Source organism: Chrysochloris asiatica, unplaced genomic scaffold (assembly GCF_000296735.1).
Source record: "Chrysochloris asiatica unplaced genomic scaffold, ChrAsi1.0 scaffold00026, whole genome shotgun sequence".
Lineage (NCBI taxonomy): Eukaryota > Metazoa > Chordata > Mammalia > Afrosoricida > Chrysochloridae > Chrysochloris > Chrysochloris asiatica.
This window is the reverse complement of record NW_006408544.1, coordinates 3,188,308-3,204,320: the sequence shown is the minus strand read 5'-3', so window position 1 is coordinate 3,204,320 and position 16,013 is coordinate 3,188,308. Positions and strand designations below refer to the sequence as shown.

Genomic DNA, 16,013 nt, shown 5'->3' with positions numbered 1-16,013 from the left:
TGTGGTGGCTAGGACTGCAGTTGTCTTGGCAGAGCCAAACCAAATGATTTTGTGGGCCTCATCTGTCCTGTGAGCTGGACGTTCCTCACCCCTGCTCTAGGTGCTAGAGAGAACAGACCAATCATGATCTTTGTCCTCAGGGAACTCATAATCAGGAGACAGACATATGAACAATTCCTTGCATCAATTATCTAGTAGTAGGTGTAGTAAAGTCTGGGCTGGAGATAAGAACTTTGGAATGGTCTGCATACATTAAGGTCCTGGGAGTAGTTGGGATTGGAGACTGTGTTAGGACAGAATCAGGAAGGACTGCAGTACTTAGAGAATGGGAAACGATGCCAAGATAAGAGATGGTGGTGGTTGTATGTTGTCAAGTTAACTTTAACTCATAGCAACCCTCTAGCACGGGGTAGAACTGCCCCGTTCCTAGGCTATGATATTTATGGAAGCCGATTACCAGGTCTTTGCTCCTTTGGAGCCACTACTGGGTTTGAACTGCTGACCTTTCCTGGTTAGCAGTTGAGTAGTTAATCATAAGATTTAAGATGAAATAATTACAATAGTAGGTTAGAGATCTTAAACACTTACTAGGTGGCAGACAAAGGAGCTCTGGTAGTGAAGTGGTTACGAATCAGGCTGCGAACCTTAAGGTCAGCGGTTCGAAACTACCAGCCGCTCCGCGGGAGAAAGATGAGGCTTTCTACTCCCGTAAAGATTTACACCCTCGGAAACCCTGTACAGGGTCGCTATGGGTCAGAACCGACTCGAAGGCACTTAACAACTACAACAACAGGTCGCAGACAAGGAGCTGGCATAGAGTTAAGCATTGGGTTGCTAACCACAAGGTTGGCAGTTCAAACCCACCAGTTGTTCTGTGGGAGAAAGATGAGGCTTTCTGCTCCCATAAAGATTTATAGTCTAGAAGCCTTATAAGGCTGCTGTAAGTTGGAATCGACTTGATGGCCCTAGGCACTATGCTAAGTACTTTACTTCGATGATCTCATTTAATTTTTTTCACCACCCTAGGAATACTGTTATTATTCCTTTATTAGAGATGAGAAACTAAGGTTCAAAGATATTATTTGCTCACCTGCATACAGCTAGCAAGTGGCAAAGACAAGAATTAAACCCAGCCCTGACTCCACAGCGTATCCTCTTAACCACCACTGTACTCACAGAGGTAGGAGGGGAGCCAGCAGAGACAGTTCATGGAAGTCTAGGTAGGAGAGACTTTAAAGGCGAAATGAAATGAATAGTTGACCGTGACAAATGCTACAGAGAGATCAAGGAAACTTAGAATTGACAAGACCCTATTGGCTCTTGGCTCTTGAAATTAGATTTGAGGTGAAACTGCCTGAATAGTTTCATTAGCGATGTGGTGGTGGTGGTTATGTGCTGTGGAGTCAGTTTTGACTCATAGTGTGACCCAGTACAGGGTTTCCAAGGCTGTAAATCTTTACAGGAGCAGAACGCTTTATCTTTCTCCTGCGGAACAGCTGGTAGTTTCAAACTGCTGACCTTCCTTAGCAAGGTGGTGGTAGGGGAATTAATTGAAGTGGTTTGAAGAGTGAATGAAGAGCGGGGAGAAAAGTTCCTTCTGTTCAAGGAACTTGGTATTAAAAAGGAGAGAGAAAAAGATAAAAGTTAAAAGTTAGAGAGGCTCAGTTAGATGAAACTTGCCTGTGAAGAGAGGGTTCTGTGTCAGCAGCAATACAGTAAGATCAGTGTTGTGAAGGGATGGAGGTGAAGTCTGAGGTGCTTGTGTTTGGGGATGGAGTGGGGCCGTTCACAGAGGTCGGGAGGGTTTGGATCTGTCCAGGGCACTGGGGATGAGGACTACCTTCAGGGCTGCTGCCAACAGCTAAGTGGTAAGTAGGAATGGTTAGCAATGTGGGTGGTACAGCAGGTCCCTGATTCAGCCATGGGTGGGGATACAGGCAGGGGCATGGGTCCCAGACAAGAAGGCTGCAGCCCTCGGTAGTCCATCTGAGCCTGGGAGGGACATAGGGGCAAGGGAGTCCTCTCCAAAGACTTTGGTAGAATTTCCAGGAGGCTGGGTTCCACTTCTTCATAAGCATCTGAGACTTCAACCTTGGGCTAGAAGAAATGGGAAGAAAGGGTCTGTATCAGAGTGGGTCCTGTGGGACAGGGGGTTGGGGGTTGTGGGAAGGAGGAGTTGGCTGTGGGTAGGCCTTGGGGTGGCATCCTGGTGGATAAGACCCTTGGAAAAGTTGTGTCATGGGGGCAGGGCAAAGCTGGTGGGCAGAGGCGGGTAGGGAGGAATGTGCACTCACTGGACTCAGGGCTGCAGTCTCCCTAAGGTACTGGCCTAGTACCCGGTGCAGGTCTGGAAGTGAGGGCCACAAGGCATGCCTCAGGCTCCTTGGGAAGGAAAAAGGGAAGAAGACTCATTCGTGGGGAGTGAATTGGGAGAGATGAGGAGGGCACAGTGGAGGCAGTGAGGGAAGTCTCGAAGAGGTAAAAGCACAGCCTAGGCACTAAAGTAAGGATTAAGAACACATGGAAAGAAAACCTTTGGTGCGGAATGGGAGACAGTGGTGGGAGGTCGTAAAAGGGTGATGTGGGGGTTCCTCAAACATTTGGTATCAAGGCTTTTGCACTTTCTCTTCTCTCTGCCTGGACCAATCCATTCATTCTCTTACTTTACATTCAGGTCTCTGCACAAGTGTCATCTTGAGAGAGAGGCTTTACCTGGCTACTCTGTCTAAAAAGTATCACTCCTCTTTTTCATAACTCCCTTACCTATTTGCCCCGCTCTGTTTTCTTCATAGCACTTGATTTATTATATATTTATTTTACATATGGGAGTACGGTGGCACTATATGATAAGCAATGGATTGTGAACCACAAGATTGGTGGTTTGAGCCCACCAGAAAGATGAGGCTTTCTGCTCCTGCAAGGCTTTACAGCCTCTGATACTCTATACAGGGTCACTATGGATTGGAACTGACTTGACAACTTGGTGGCACTTAACAATAACAAATTATTACATATATTTGCTTTTGTTTGTTTCTCCCCACTAGAATGGAAGGTTCTCAGAGCAAAGACTTGGTCTATCTGTTCATTGCTGTATCTCTAGGGTGTAGATCAAAGTCTGGCCCATAATAGGTACTCAATCAATAAGTTGAATGAATGAATTAAAGGAACGAGTGGGGCTCATTATTAATTTCTTGGGAGGGCTGGTCTATCAGAAGAGTATAGATTCAGGTATATTGAGGGAATCTTCAACCTTCTAGCCTTATATTTCTACATGGAGGGACTTTAGTTGAAGAAAATTTCAGGTCTTTTTTGTGACCTTACTTGTACCTTTCCAAGAACAAGAGGATAGACTTAATTGACTGGTAAACTGAGTAGAAGGACTTCCCTTTCATCTTCTCCCCCAATTTTTTTTAGCTGTTGTTGCCTATTGACAAAAGGCTATATTCCAAAGTTCTCATGTATGTAGGCTGATTAAAATTTCAGAGAGTCATGTTCAAAGGGAGATGGGAGACCAGAAGAAGGGTACTTATTCTAGCCTTGTTGTTGCTAAGTGTTGTGCAGTAGTTGGTTTCCACTTGTAGCAACCCTGTACAAGGTTTCCAAGGAGCAGCTAGTGGGTTTGAACTGCTGACCTTGCAGTTAGCAGTCTAATGCTTACCCTGCAGTGCCACATCAGGACTCCAAAACATTGTGTGAGGCCCTAGTCTAGGGTTATCAAAGACTAGTTGCCTTCTGAGCTGAGTCTTCAAGCATCAATAGATGTTAGCAATTGAAGGACTGAGATGAGATGGTTCTACATTTCATGTTTATAAGCTCTAGTGAATTTCTCCTCAGCCCTTAGCCTTCCCACATGAAAGACTCATTCATTAATTGCATTTCTTTAAAGATCTGTTATTTGGCAAGCAAATGCTAAGATGTAGAGATGACCAAGTAAGGTGTAACAGGGAAGACCTAAAGAAGTAAGTGCAGGAAAATGCTACTGGTAATGCAAATAAAATTTATGTAGGTGCACAAAGAAAGTGGTTAATGGGGAGCACCAGGAAAGGTTTCTTAAAAGCTGATGAAGAAAGACTATTTAAGCATTAATGCTGTTGTTGCTGTTAAGTGGCGTTGAGTTGGTTCTGACCCTGCACAAGGTTTTTGAGAAGTGGTTGGTGGGTTTGAACCACCAACTTTGTGGCTAGCAGTCCAGTACTTACGCTACAGTACATACAGCCCTTCATTATCTAGGGAGGGTATTCCAGGCAGAGAGGACATTTTGTGTACACCAAGGCACTAAGAAGCAAAATTGCCTTACTTATGGAGGGACTCACCAACAATGTGACAAGTCTGATACACAAGGGTGGGAAGGAGTGGAGATGCTGGCAGGGGCTGGAGTTTACAGAGCCTCACTTGTTGTTTGAGAGAATCTGGACTCTATCCTGGGGAGCTATGCAAGGGATTTAAGCAGGGGAGTGATAGATTCCTGGGTGAGCCTGGATTCTAGGTAGAAGAGGATTGAGGCAGTCTGCTAAGCTGGAAAGCTGCTGTTTCATTGAGTCGGATGAGAAATGAAGAGGATCTGAGCTAAGGCTTAAAAAGGAGCCAGTGTTTGAGTAAGCTTTAGGATCAAAGCTGACTGGGTGAGGGTGAAGGAGGCACATGAGTGTTTTGGCCTGGATGAAGGATGGACAGTGGCCCCATTACTGAGATGAGGAGCCAAGAGGAGGTTAGAGGTATCCAGTATAGTGGTGGTGGTGTGGTGTACAGTAGAGTCGGCTCCAACTAATAGAGACCCTGCAAAGGGTTTCTGAGGTTGTAAATCTTTACTGGAGCAGAAAGCCTCATCTTTATCTTGTGGAACGACTGGTAGTTTAGAACTGCTGACCTTGAAGTTAGCAGCCCAACTCATAACCACTAGCTATTACAGCTCCTTCCCAGGAGAGCTGTTGTTGTTGTGAAGTGCTGTTGAGTCAGTTGTGACCCATAGCGACCCTGTATAGGGTTTCTGAGTAGTGGCTGGCGAGCTTGACCCACCGACCTTGCGGTTCAAACCAACCTTGTAGTCTAGCACATTAACTAACCTACGGTGCCACACCAGGCATGCTAAATGCAAGGAGCCAGTGCGGAGTGCAGGAAGGGGCTGAGGCCAAGGTGCAGGTGGGTGGCTATGTGGGTGTCACAGACTGACTGAGGTGTGTGTGCAAAGGCCTCCAGGCCTGTCTGAACCATGGCCCTATCTCCCAGTTAACTCAGGTTGGGGCAGTACCTGTAGTGTGCGGGGAACTGCCACCTCAGCAGGAGGAGACCCAGGAGGGTGCTGAGGCCCAGCACCAGGAGCAGAGCGGTCACCAATGAGATCCAGGCTAAGGGGCAAAAAATGGTCAGACCTTGGCCAACCCCAACCTGAGGGCACCCCCCAGCCCAGGGCCTGCCCTGGCCCCACCCCTCATCACCCCTGGACACCAGGGACACAGCACGATGCAGACTAGTTGGGTCAGAGCCTGTCCCTCTTGGCGTTGGGGGAGCACCTCACTGCTCAGTCGTAGACCTGCTTTGTAGACCTGTCCTCACCCGTGTCAGAGGCAGTCTCCACCCTTGCAGGATCTGACCAGGCACTCCATGGGCCTTGGTATGTGGGGCCATTGAGCCTGGCGCGCAACTGTAACCTGTAGCGAGATCGTGGACGTAGTTCCAAGGTTTCTCCCTGGGCTCCAAGAGGTGATTCCAGGACCTGTGCAGAGGTGAAGCCTATGAGATACAGGTAGGAGGCCTCGAGAGTCAGGTGTCTGTTTGACCCAAATCTTAACCCTTAGAACCTCCAGGCTTACTGGGATTTTTTATAAAGAGAAGTTGTTTAGGATTTCATTTTATTTGGATCCACAAACAACACCATAGAAGCAACTGTCAAGAAGTCTGCTTAAGCAGATTGCATTAGGTAAATCTGCTACAAAAGACCTCTTTAAATTAAATTGTTCAAGAGAAAAGATATCACTTTGAGAAGTAAGGTATGCCTGACCCAAGTTGTAGTATTTTCAGTCGTCTCATATACATGTGAAATCTGGACAATGAATAGAAAAACTGAAGAAGAACCGATGTCTTTGAATGATGGTATTGAAGGTCCCAGGGACTGCCAGGTACCAAGGAGCAAATCTGTCTTGGAAGAATGGCTAGAATTCACCTTGGAAGAAAGGATGGCGAGACTTTGTCTCGCATACTTTTTGCATGTTATCAGGAGGGCCCAGTCCCTGGAAAAGGACACCAAGCTTGGTAAAGGGTCAGCCCCAAAGAAAAGAGTCTCAACAAGATGGCTTGACACAGTAACTGCAACAATGGTCTCAAACGTAGCAACAATTGTGAGGATGGCACACAACCAGGCACTGTATCATCCTGTTGTACATAGTATGAGTTGGAATTGACTCAAAGGAACCTAACATCAGCACCAAGACCTTCACTGAACAGAAAACCTACATACAGCAGAAACAGGGACCTCACCCTGCCAAAACACTCCCAATCTGCGAGAAACGTGTTTAACAGAAACACACCAGGATACACACCCTGACACACAAACTTCATCTTCACAAGAACTACTTACTCATCCTGAAACACATTCCTGTAGTATATCCTCAACAGAGATCCTGCTGCAGATACACTTTGATCGAGAGATGCAGAGATTCTTCCACCAGAACTTCAAGTACTCAGAGCCAGTAGATGATGCAACTAATAATTCTCCTTCATCAGAGAATGCTAGAAATATGCTAGATGTTGATGGCACAAAGACACATTCCAAGCAGAGGGGGCAAACATTGTACATAGAAGCAGGGAGATGTGGTTTATTAACTTAATCATCTAGCAAATAGGAACTGCATATAATATACCAAACATTGGACTACGCATTGAGAAAAAGGTAAATGAAACAGGGTCTTTCACATGTTTTAATGAGGGAAATAGTCAAGCAAGTAAATAACTGCAACAATTAATTAGAATAAACTATAAGCAAGGCATCATGGGAGTAAAAAGAAGTGAGCATCTAGTGCAGCTTGAGTTGCTTGGTTGGGAGTTACAGTGGGCAGTTTAGTGTGCTAAGACCAGGCTGAATGGTGAATGATGAGGCCAAAACAATGATAGTAAGGATTTGAAGAATATTAGTACAAAAACTTAACTTACTTGCTGATAAGTAGGAGGAAAGGATAAAGGAAAAGGAAGAAGAGTCAAGGATGATTCCAGACTTGAGTAACTGGATAAATGGTCATACCATTATCGGCGATAGGGAACAGAGAAGAAGTAAGTTTGGAGAAGAAATGGTGTATGGTTCTATTGAAATAAAATTCAGTATTAGTTGAAATTAATCAATGATAGTAGATTTCAGACTTGTGGTTACCTTTTGAAAGTGATGACTCTTGGGACATGAGGAAACCTATGAGGTTCTGGGAAGAATCTGTATCTTGATTTGTGTAGTGATTACATGGATATAATCTGGTGGGGGTGGTTGTGTGTTGTTGAGTTGGTTCCAACTGATAGCGACTCTGTATAGGGTTTCCGAGGTTGGAAGTCTTTATGGGAGTGAAAAGTCTCCTCTTTTTCCTGCAGTAGTAACTGATAGATTCAAACTGCTGACTTTGCAGGTAGCAGCCCAATTCATAACCCGCGATGTTATGCATTGTTATTGTTGTTAAATGCCGTTGAGTCGGTTCTGACTCATAGCAATCCTGTACAGGGTTTCCGAGAAGCAGCTGGTGGGTTTGAACTGCCCACCTTGTGGTTCACAGTCCAGTGCTGATCCTACAGCACCATGTGTACACATGAATTGATTATACACTTATTTATATCAATAAAAAAATAAGCTTGTAGGAAAAGATGAGTTCAGTTTGGGATATATTAAATTTGAAATGCCTAGGGGACTTTTAGGTAGAGCTCTCTGGAGTCCTGGTGTGGTGCTATAGGATAAGCACTGGGCTGCTAACTGCAAGTTCGGCAGTTCAAACTCACCATCTGCTCTTCAAAAACCCCATACAGGGTTGCTATGAGTCGGAATCAACTTGACATCACTTAACAACAACAACAACAACCATCTGGTAAGAAGTTGTATTTATGCTTGTATGTGGCAAATGAGAACAGAAGTCGAGAATTAAAGTAATATTGAACTGGTCCATATTAAGCAACTTCTGTAGGTCAGCTGGAGTCCTCGTGTGGCACTGTAGGGTAAGCATTATACTGCCAACCACAAGGTCGGTCGATGCTTCAAACCCATCAGCTGTTCTTGAAAAAATTATATACAGGGTCGCTCTGTGTCAGAACTGGCACTTAGCAGCAACATTCTATGTCAGCCAGAATGTCAGCTGTTCTTCAAAAATTATATACAGGGTCGCTCTGTGTCAGAACTGGCACTTAGCAGCAACATTCTATGTCAGCCAGAATGTTTGTTGTTTTTGTTAAGTGCTGTCTAGTCAGTTCCAACTCATAGCGACCCTGTATAGAGTTTCCCAGGAGCAGCTGGCTGGTTTGAACTAGCAACCCTTTGGTTAGCAGTCCAATGCTTATCCTACAGTGCTACAATAGGACTCCAGGCAGAATGCTAGGTACTAATATATTTGATTTTACTATAATTCTTTAAAGTAGATAGCTTTATGCTCAATTCACCAAGAGGAAACTGAGACTTCAAAAATTTAGATAATTTGACTGTAGTATGGAACCAACTCGACAACACTTAACAACAACTACAACAACATGTAGTTATGGTGAAGGGATACAATCCTGATGCATCCCTTTCCTGATTTTAAAACATCCAGTGTCCCCTTGATCTGTTCTAATTACTGTCTCTTGGTCTATGTACAGGTTCTTCATGAACACAATTAAGTGTTATGGAATACCCATTCTTTGCAATGTTATCAAGTTTGTTATGATCCATTCAGTTGAGTGTCTTTGCATAGTAAATAGAGTAAGCATTTTTCTGGTATTCCCTGCTTTCTGTCAAGATCCATCTGATGTCAACAATGATATCCTTCATTCCATGTCCTCTTATAAATTTGACTTGAATTTCTGGCACCTGTCAGTGTAATGCTGCAACTATTTTTGAATTATTTTTAGCAAAGTTTTACTTATATGAGATATCAATGATATTGTTTGATGATTTTCACATTCTATTGGGTAACCTCTCTTTGGAATGAGTACAACAAATATGGATCTCTTCCAGTTAATTGGGCAGGTAACTGTCTTCCAAATTTCTTAGCATAGACAAGCACTACGTTAGTTTGTTGAAACATTTCAACGTCTAGATCGTCAGTTTCTGGAGTCTTGTTTCTTGCCACTGCCTTTAGTACAGCTTGGACTTCCTTCAATACTATCATTTCTTGATCATATGTTACCTCTTGAATGGTTGATCACCAACCAATTCTTTTTGATACAGTGACTCTGCGTATACCTGCCATCGTCTTTTGATACTTCCTGTTCCATTCAGTATTTTGCCTCTAGAATTCTTCAATATTGCAAGTTGAGGCTTGAAATTTTTCTTCATTCTTTCAGCTTGAGCACTGTTAAGTGTGTTCATCCCTTTTAATTTTCTAACTCTGGGTGTTTGCACATTTCATTGTAATATTTAATTTTGACTTCTTGAGATGACCTTTGAAATTTTCTATTCAGTTTGTTTACTTCCTCTTTTCTTCCAGTTGCTTTAGCTTCTCTACATTCAAGAGCAAGTTTTAAAGTTTCCTGACATCCATTGTGATTGTTTCTTTCCTGTCGTTTTAATGACCTTTTGCTTTCTTCATGTATGATGCTATCCCACAATTCCTCTGGTCTTCATTCATTAGTGTTTTATGCCTCAAATCTGTTCTTGAGATGGTGTCTAAACTCAAGTGGGATATACTCAAGGCCATATTTTGGCTCTTGTGGAGTTATAAAATTTTCTTCAACTTCAGCCTGAATTTGCATACGATCAATTGATGGTCTGTTCAACAGTCGGCCCCTGCCCTTGTTATGGCTGTTGAAATTGACCTTCTGTATTGTCTCTTCCCACATAAGTAGTCAATTTGGTTCCTGTATATTTAATCCAATGAAGTCAGTATGTATAGTGACTATTTGAATATTAACTTATTCATTTCATTTTTGATGAATTCCACTTTTCATTTGCTGATGGGATACAACTCCAAGTGGGAAGAAACAACTGCAAACACCCATTAATAGCTGGAACATGAAATGTACAAAGTATGAATCTAGGAAAATTGAAACTCATAAAAAATTAAATGGAACACATATAGACTGACATCTTAGGCACAAGTGAGTTGAAATGGACACTTAGAAAAAACAACAAGGGGCAAAATGGAGTTCTGGTGTGGTGTGTAGGATAAGCACTGCACTGTTAACCACAAAGTTTGTGGTTCAAACCCACCATCTCCTTGGAAACTCACCATGAGTTGGAACTGATTCAATGGTACTTAACAAGAACAACAACAAAGGCAAAATGTTGGATGATGCAGGAAGCATCAAAAGAATATGGAAGGGTTATATAGTCACTGTACCAAAAAGAATTGGTTAAGGAGTCCAAGGCAAGATGGCAGAGTAAGCAGATACACTTAGTCTACCATTTGCAACAAAGACATGCGAGACTGTGTAAGCCAGATACAGATGGTGAGCCAGCCTGGAGTCCTGAGCATCAAAGGATAGGATAGAGGAGTGGATTGAGTGCCACCTGGAAGAAGAAGCTGAACAGTAGCAGTGAGAGAGAAGAAACTTGACAGACAATGGGTTGACACAGAGCAATGCATCCATCTTGAGCTTTTGCAAATGGCTATTGAAACAGCTTTCTTTAAGCACAGAATGCAGCTGGAGGTTGGCAACAATGAGGTACAGTCCCTCCTTGTTTCCATGCCTTCCTGGTAGATGGGGTGTAGTCAGTTCCTGCCCTTGCTAATCCAGGAACCAATGGTACCCCATATAGCTTCTGCTCTGCTTGTGGTTGGGTGCGTGTCATACAGCCTCTGCTTCTGGTAGCACGTGAACACACCCTGAACTATGCTACACAAATATTGAACAGAAAACTAACTGTTCGCACTTTCAGTCTCTATCACATCCACCAGGAGATAGGTGGTGTGCCTGAGAATACACCAATATACCATTATCAACTAAATATAAATATGAGACTATAATGTCTCAGAGAAAACCAACAATTTCAGCTTACTCAAAGAAACAAGAGAGAGTGCCTCAAGTGACCAAAATACAGAGTCAGAAAATATAACACCAGAAATGGTATCAGAACCACCTAACAAGGAATTTAAAAGAATGTTAATTAGGCAACTTCAACAGATTAAAAGAAAGATCAAGAAAACTACAGATGAAATCAAGGAAAACAGACAAAACTATAGAAAAAAATCAGGAAACAAATTGACAAAACAATTAAAAAAAAAAAAAAGAAAAGGAATCATACAGAATCACCAATTAGAAAAACCCAAAGGTTAACACTAAGACTTCAGAAATAGGTAATACACTGAAAGGACAAACAGGATTGAAACAATGAAAAGCTGAATTACTGAGCTTGAAAAAAATCTCTCAATAGCATCTGCTAAAGGAACCAACAGAAAAAAGGACAAACAAACATCCAAAGAAAACCTAATATTTACATGGAACATTATCAAGAGGAATAACTTATGTGTGATAGGAATTCCAGAATAGGAAAAGACAAACAAACAAACATAGAGAATATTGTCTTATTGAAAATTTCCCTAATATCATGAAAAATGAGAAGCTGGCCATTCAAGAAGTTGAACAAAGTCCAAGTAAGATAGACCCTAAAAGATAAGCACCAAGACATATTATAATAAAACTTCTCAAAGCCGTGAAGAATCCTAAGAGCAGCTCAGAAAAAATGAAAAGTTACCTACAAAGAAGAACTATATCGACTAAACTGATTTCTCAGCAGAAACCACACAGGCAAGAAGAACGGCATACATAAAACTCTGGAAGAAAAAAATTGCCAATCAAGAATCATAGAGTCAACAAAACAACAAAACTGTCTATCAAATAAGACAGAAAAATTAGGTTATTTTTAGACAAACAAATTAAAAGAATTTGTAAAAACAAGGCCCACCTTACAAAAAATATTGAAGGGAGGTCTTTGGACAGAGAACCAACGACAGCAGACAACAACCTGAGACCAACATACATGACAATATCACATATACTCAATCCAGAAATAGAAGTATGCCAATAAGACCAATAAAACTTAAAAGAGAGAACTAGAGATATAGTTGTGAAACAAACAAACAAACAAAAACCACATAAAATAAACAAGGGAATAATAATCCAGTTACAGAACTTCCAAATGAAGAGGAAATAGATTTCAAGAAAAAATAGATAAATAAAAAACAAACCTAATTGTAATTCTATAAACTAGATCAAGTCTTACTCCTAGCCATACCCCACCCTACCCTTAACACTAACCCTAGTCCTAACCATAACGCTAACAATAAAGGAAGTTCTAGGCCTAACGAAGGTCTAGCCATAGTTCCAACAGTAACTCTCACTACTTAGTTTTACCCTCCTTGTGGTGGTGGTGGAGGCATGCCATGGAATCAGTTCTGACTCATAGTGACCCCGCATAGGGCTTCTGAGGCTGTAAATCTTTATGGATGCAGAGAGCCTCATCTTTCTCCCGCAGAACAGCTGGTAGTTTTGAACTGCTGATGTTGAGGTTAGCAACTTGACTTGTAACCACTACACTACTAGAGCTCCTATCTACTTCCCTACCCCTCCAAAAAAAAAAAGAAAAAAGAATTAGTCAAAGAAGTAGCATATGATTAAAAACCAATGCTATTGAAGGAAGAAATCTAAGTGTTACTGAAAGCACTAGTAAAAAACAAAGCTCCAGAAATGGATGGAATACAAATGGAAATGTTTCAACAAGCTGGTGCAGCATTAGAGGCTCTCACTTGTTTATACAAAGAAATTTGGAAGACAGCTACCTAGTCAACAAATTAGAAGAGCTCTATATTTGTGCCTTGGTAGCGTAGTGGTTACGAATTGGGCTGCGAACCGCAAGGTCAGCAGTTCGAAACTACCAGCTGTTCCACGGGAGACAGATGAGGCTTTCTGCTCCTGTAAAGATTTACAGCCTCAGAAACCCTGTACAGGATCGCTATGAGTCGGAACCGACTCCACAGCACAACACCACCACCACGTTTGTGCCTATTCCAAAGAAAGGTGATCCAATGGATACAGAAATCATTAGCATCACATGCAAATAAAATTTTGCTGAAGATAATTAATTAAAAATTGGTTGCAGCATTACATTGACAGGAGCTGGTAGAAATCCAAGCTGGATTCAGAAGAAGATGTGGAATGAGGGACATGATTGTCGCTGTCAGATAGACCTTGGGAAAAAGCATAGTACCAGAAAGATATTTCTTGTTAAGTGCTGTTGAGTTGTTTCTGACTCACAGCAATCCTCTATAGGGCTTCCAAGGAACATCTGGTGAGTTTGAACTGCCAGCCTTGTGGTTCAAACTAACCTTGTGGTCCAGTGCTTTATCCCACAGTGAGAGAGATTTACTTGTGCTTTATTGACTACACAAAAGCATTTGACTGTGTGGATCCTAACAAACTATGGATAACATTGAGAAGCATGGATATTCTAGAATATTATCAGTGCTCATGCAGAACCTGTATATAGAACAAGTGTGACAGTTGTTGAGCTAGAACAACAGTACACTGAGTGGTTTAAAAATCAGCAAAAGTGTGTGTCACTGTTGTATCCTTTCACATTCTTATTCAATCTGTATGCTGCACAGATAATCTGAGAAACTGGATCATATGAAGAAGAATGTGGAAGACTCATAAACAACCTGTGATTTGCTAATGATACAACCTTGCTTGCTGGAAGCAAAAAGGACTTGAAATAGTGATGAAGATCAAAGACTATAGTCATTGTAAAAAAAATATTGATCTTTACAACTGGACCAATAAATAAAATAATGATAAATGGAAAAAAGATTAAAGTTGTAAAAAAGATTGAATTTTACTGTACTTGGATGGATCCACAGTGTTCATAGAAGCAGGAGTCAAGAGCTCAAAGGACGTTTTGCATTGGGAAAATCAGCTGCAAAAGACCTCTTTAAAGTGTTAAAGAGCAAAGATGTCACTTTGAGGAGTAAAGTTAGCCTGACCCAAGCCATTTGGGTCATAGCATGTGACACTGAAGTTATCCTTCAGCACTGGACTGCAAGACTGGCAGTTCAAACTCACCAGCTGCTCATTGAAAACCCTATACGGGGTTGCTATGAGTTGGAACCAACTCGACGGCACTTAACAACAACAACAAACAACATAGGCATGTGAAAGTTGGACAACGAGTGAGGAAGACCATAGAAGTAATTGATGCATTTGAATTATGGTGTTGGCAAAGAATATTGAAAGTGTATCGGGACTGCCCGATGGACAAACAAAACTGCCTTGGTAGAGGTTCAGCCAAAATGCTGAACTCTAAATGATTGGGTTGTTGTGAAGTGTCGTTGAGTCGGTTCTGACCCATAGCCACCCTGTATAGGGTTTCTGAGGAGCAGCTGGTGAGCTTGAGCCACCGACCTTGCAGTTCAAACAGCTTTGCATTTACAGACAGGCTAAAGGAGCGTTGTAAAACTTGCCCAAGCAGGGCAGAGACCAAGGTTCTGCATGGCTGAGACACTGAGGCATGCTGCAGTATGCACAGATTAGGTACTCCTGACTGGGAAACTGCTGCATCCTGAGGTGTTTCTGATCCTGAATTGTATTCTGTTCACTTCCTTAATATACCTCATAATCATGAGTATTGTTTATGAGTTCTGTTTAGCATTGCAGAGGACTATCGAACCCAGATAGAAAGCAGACATTGCTGTGGGACGAATAGTTGGTGTCAGAAGAGGACAAAGACAGTTGAAGGGTGGAGGCATGTCTGACGTCTGCCTCACAGGAATCAGCCATTGATTTTGACTATGATTCTCCTTCCCCATATTAAAGCAATGTAGAAAAGGAGGAGCCAGAAAAGGAGAATGAGAAAGCAGTCAGAGAGGCAAAAAGAAAATCAGGAGAGACTGGTGTCTCAAAGGAAAAGGGCAGTCAAAGTATTAAGTGGGAGTAGCCAGTAGTGTCAGCTGCCAAAGAGAGATCAAGGTATCACTTAAATCGGATAAACATTCAAGACCACACATGGATACCTTCCCTCCTGATTACCACCATGGTGCTACTCAGAAATATTCTGTGTAGAAAGACCTGGCAGCATTTGACACATGACCATACCTTCCAGTCCTGATGACTTTCTCCAGTGTATCGGAGCTGATAGCAGGTCTCTTGGGCTGCCCAGGGTGATGAGTGCTGCCACTCCAATTCCAGTTGCCCACTGGAGACCTCCTTCCACTGGAAGTTTGGGGTGGGGATGAGCACTACAGGGACATCAGCAGGAACTGACCTAAGCCCTTCTGTGCATGAGGTATCATGCCACCAGGGCCATGCGTCAGAAATGTCAGAGTTGGGGATTCTGGTAACAGGGGCAGATTTGTTAGAGGTGAGAACGATGTGAGAAGAATGGGCAAGAAATTTCTTACCAGCCTGGTGGATCCAGAAAGGGGAGCCCAGATAGCTGTGAACAGCACCCTGGGCTGTGGTCACCTCCACACGGATATGAATAACACTGCCATTTTGTGACTTGAAGTTGCAGCGGGAGATCAGGGGAGGCTGCAATCCTGGATTTGTTTTCTCCTCTTCGCACTTTTCCCAGGTGGGACCCCTAGGAAAGATTGCCATTAGAGTCATTGAATCAGGTCTGCCCAGAGCCTAATCCTGATAATCCCCTATCCTACAGGCATTATGTAGTCTTCGTGGATTAATTAATCCACTCTGCCTTTGGATGAGTCTCTAAGCCTTTCCCTCTATCTTCATGTCATGCTATTTTGTCTTCTGAAGTCTGTTTTAGCTTCTTCCCCCTGAGGCAAGAGCTAGCATGATATATGAAAATTGCATGGGCTATAGGATAAGCACTGGACTGCTAACTGCAAGATTGACTGTTCAAA

At 42.5% G+C, this 16,013-nt stretch overlaps 1 protein-coding gene across 1 annotated transcript in view; it reads right to left on the bottom strand.

Annotated features, from left to right (window-relative positions):
- Positions 1-1,842: 1,842 nt before the first annotated feature.
- The window catches only part of MPL (myeloproliferative leukemia virus oncogene), a 21,616-nt gene continuing 7,445 nt past the window's right edge, over positions 1,843-16,013 (bottom strand). Inside the window, exons 7-12 of the mRNA XM_006839658.1 lie at positions 15,549-15,730; positions 15,244-15,386; positions 5,554-5,713; positions 5,249-5,345; positions 2,295-2,382; positions 1,843-2,097 (exon numbers count right to left, since the gene is read on the bottom strand). Of these exons, the coding sequence (XP_006839721.1) occupies positions 1,843-2,097; positions 2,295-2,382; positions 5,249-5,345; positions 5,554-5,713; positions 15,244-15,386; positions 15,549-15,730 (925 nt within the window). The remainder of the gene's footprint in view (positions 2,098-2,294; positions 2,383-5,248; positions 5,346-5,553; positions 5,714-15,243; positions 15,387-15,548; positions 15,731-16,013) is intronic.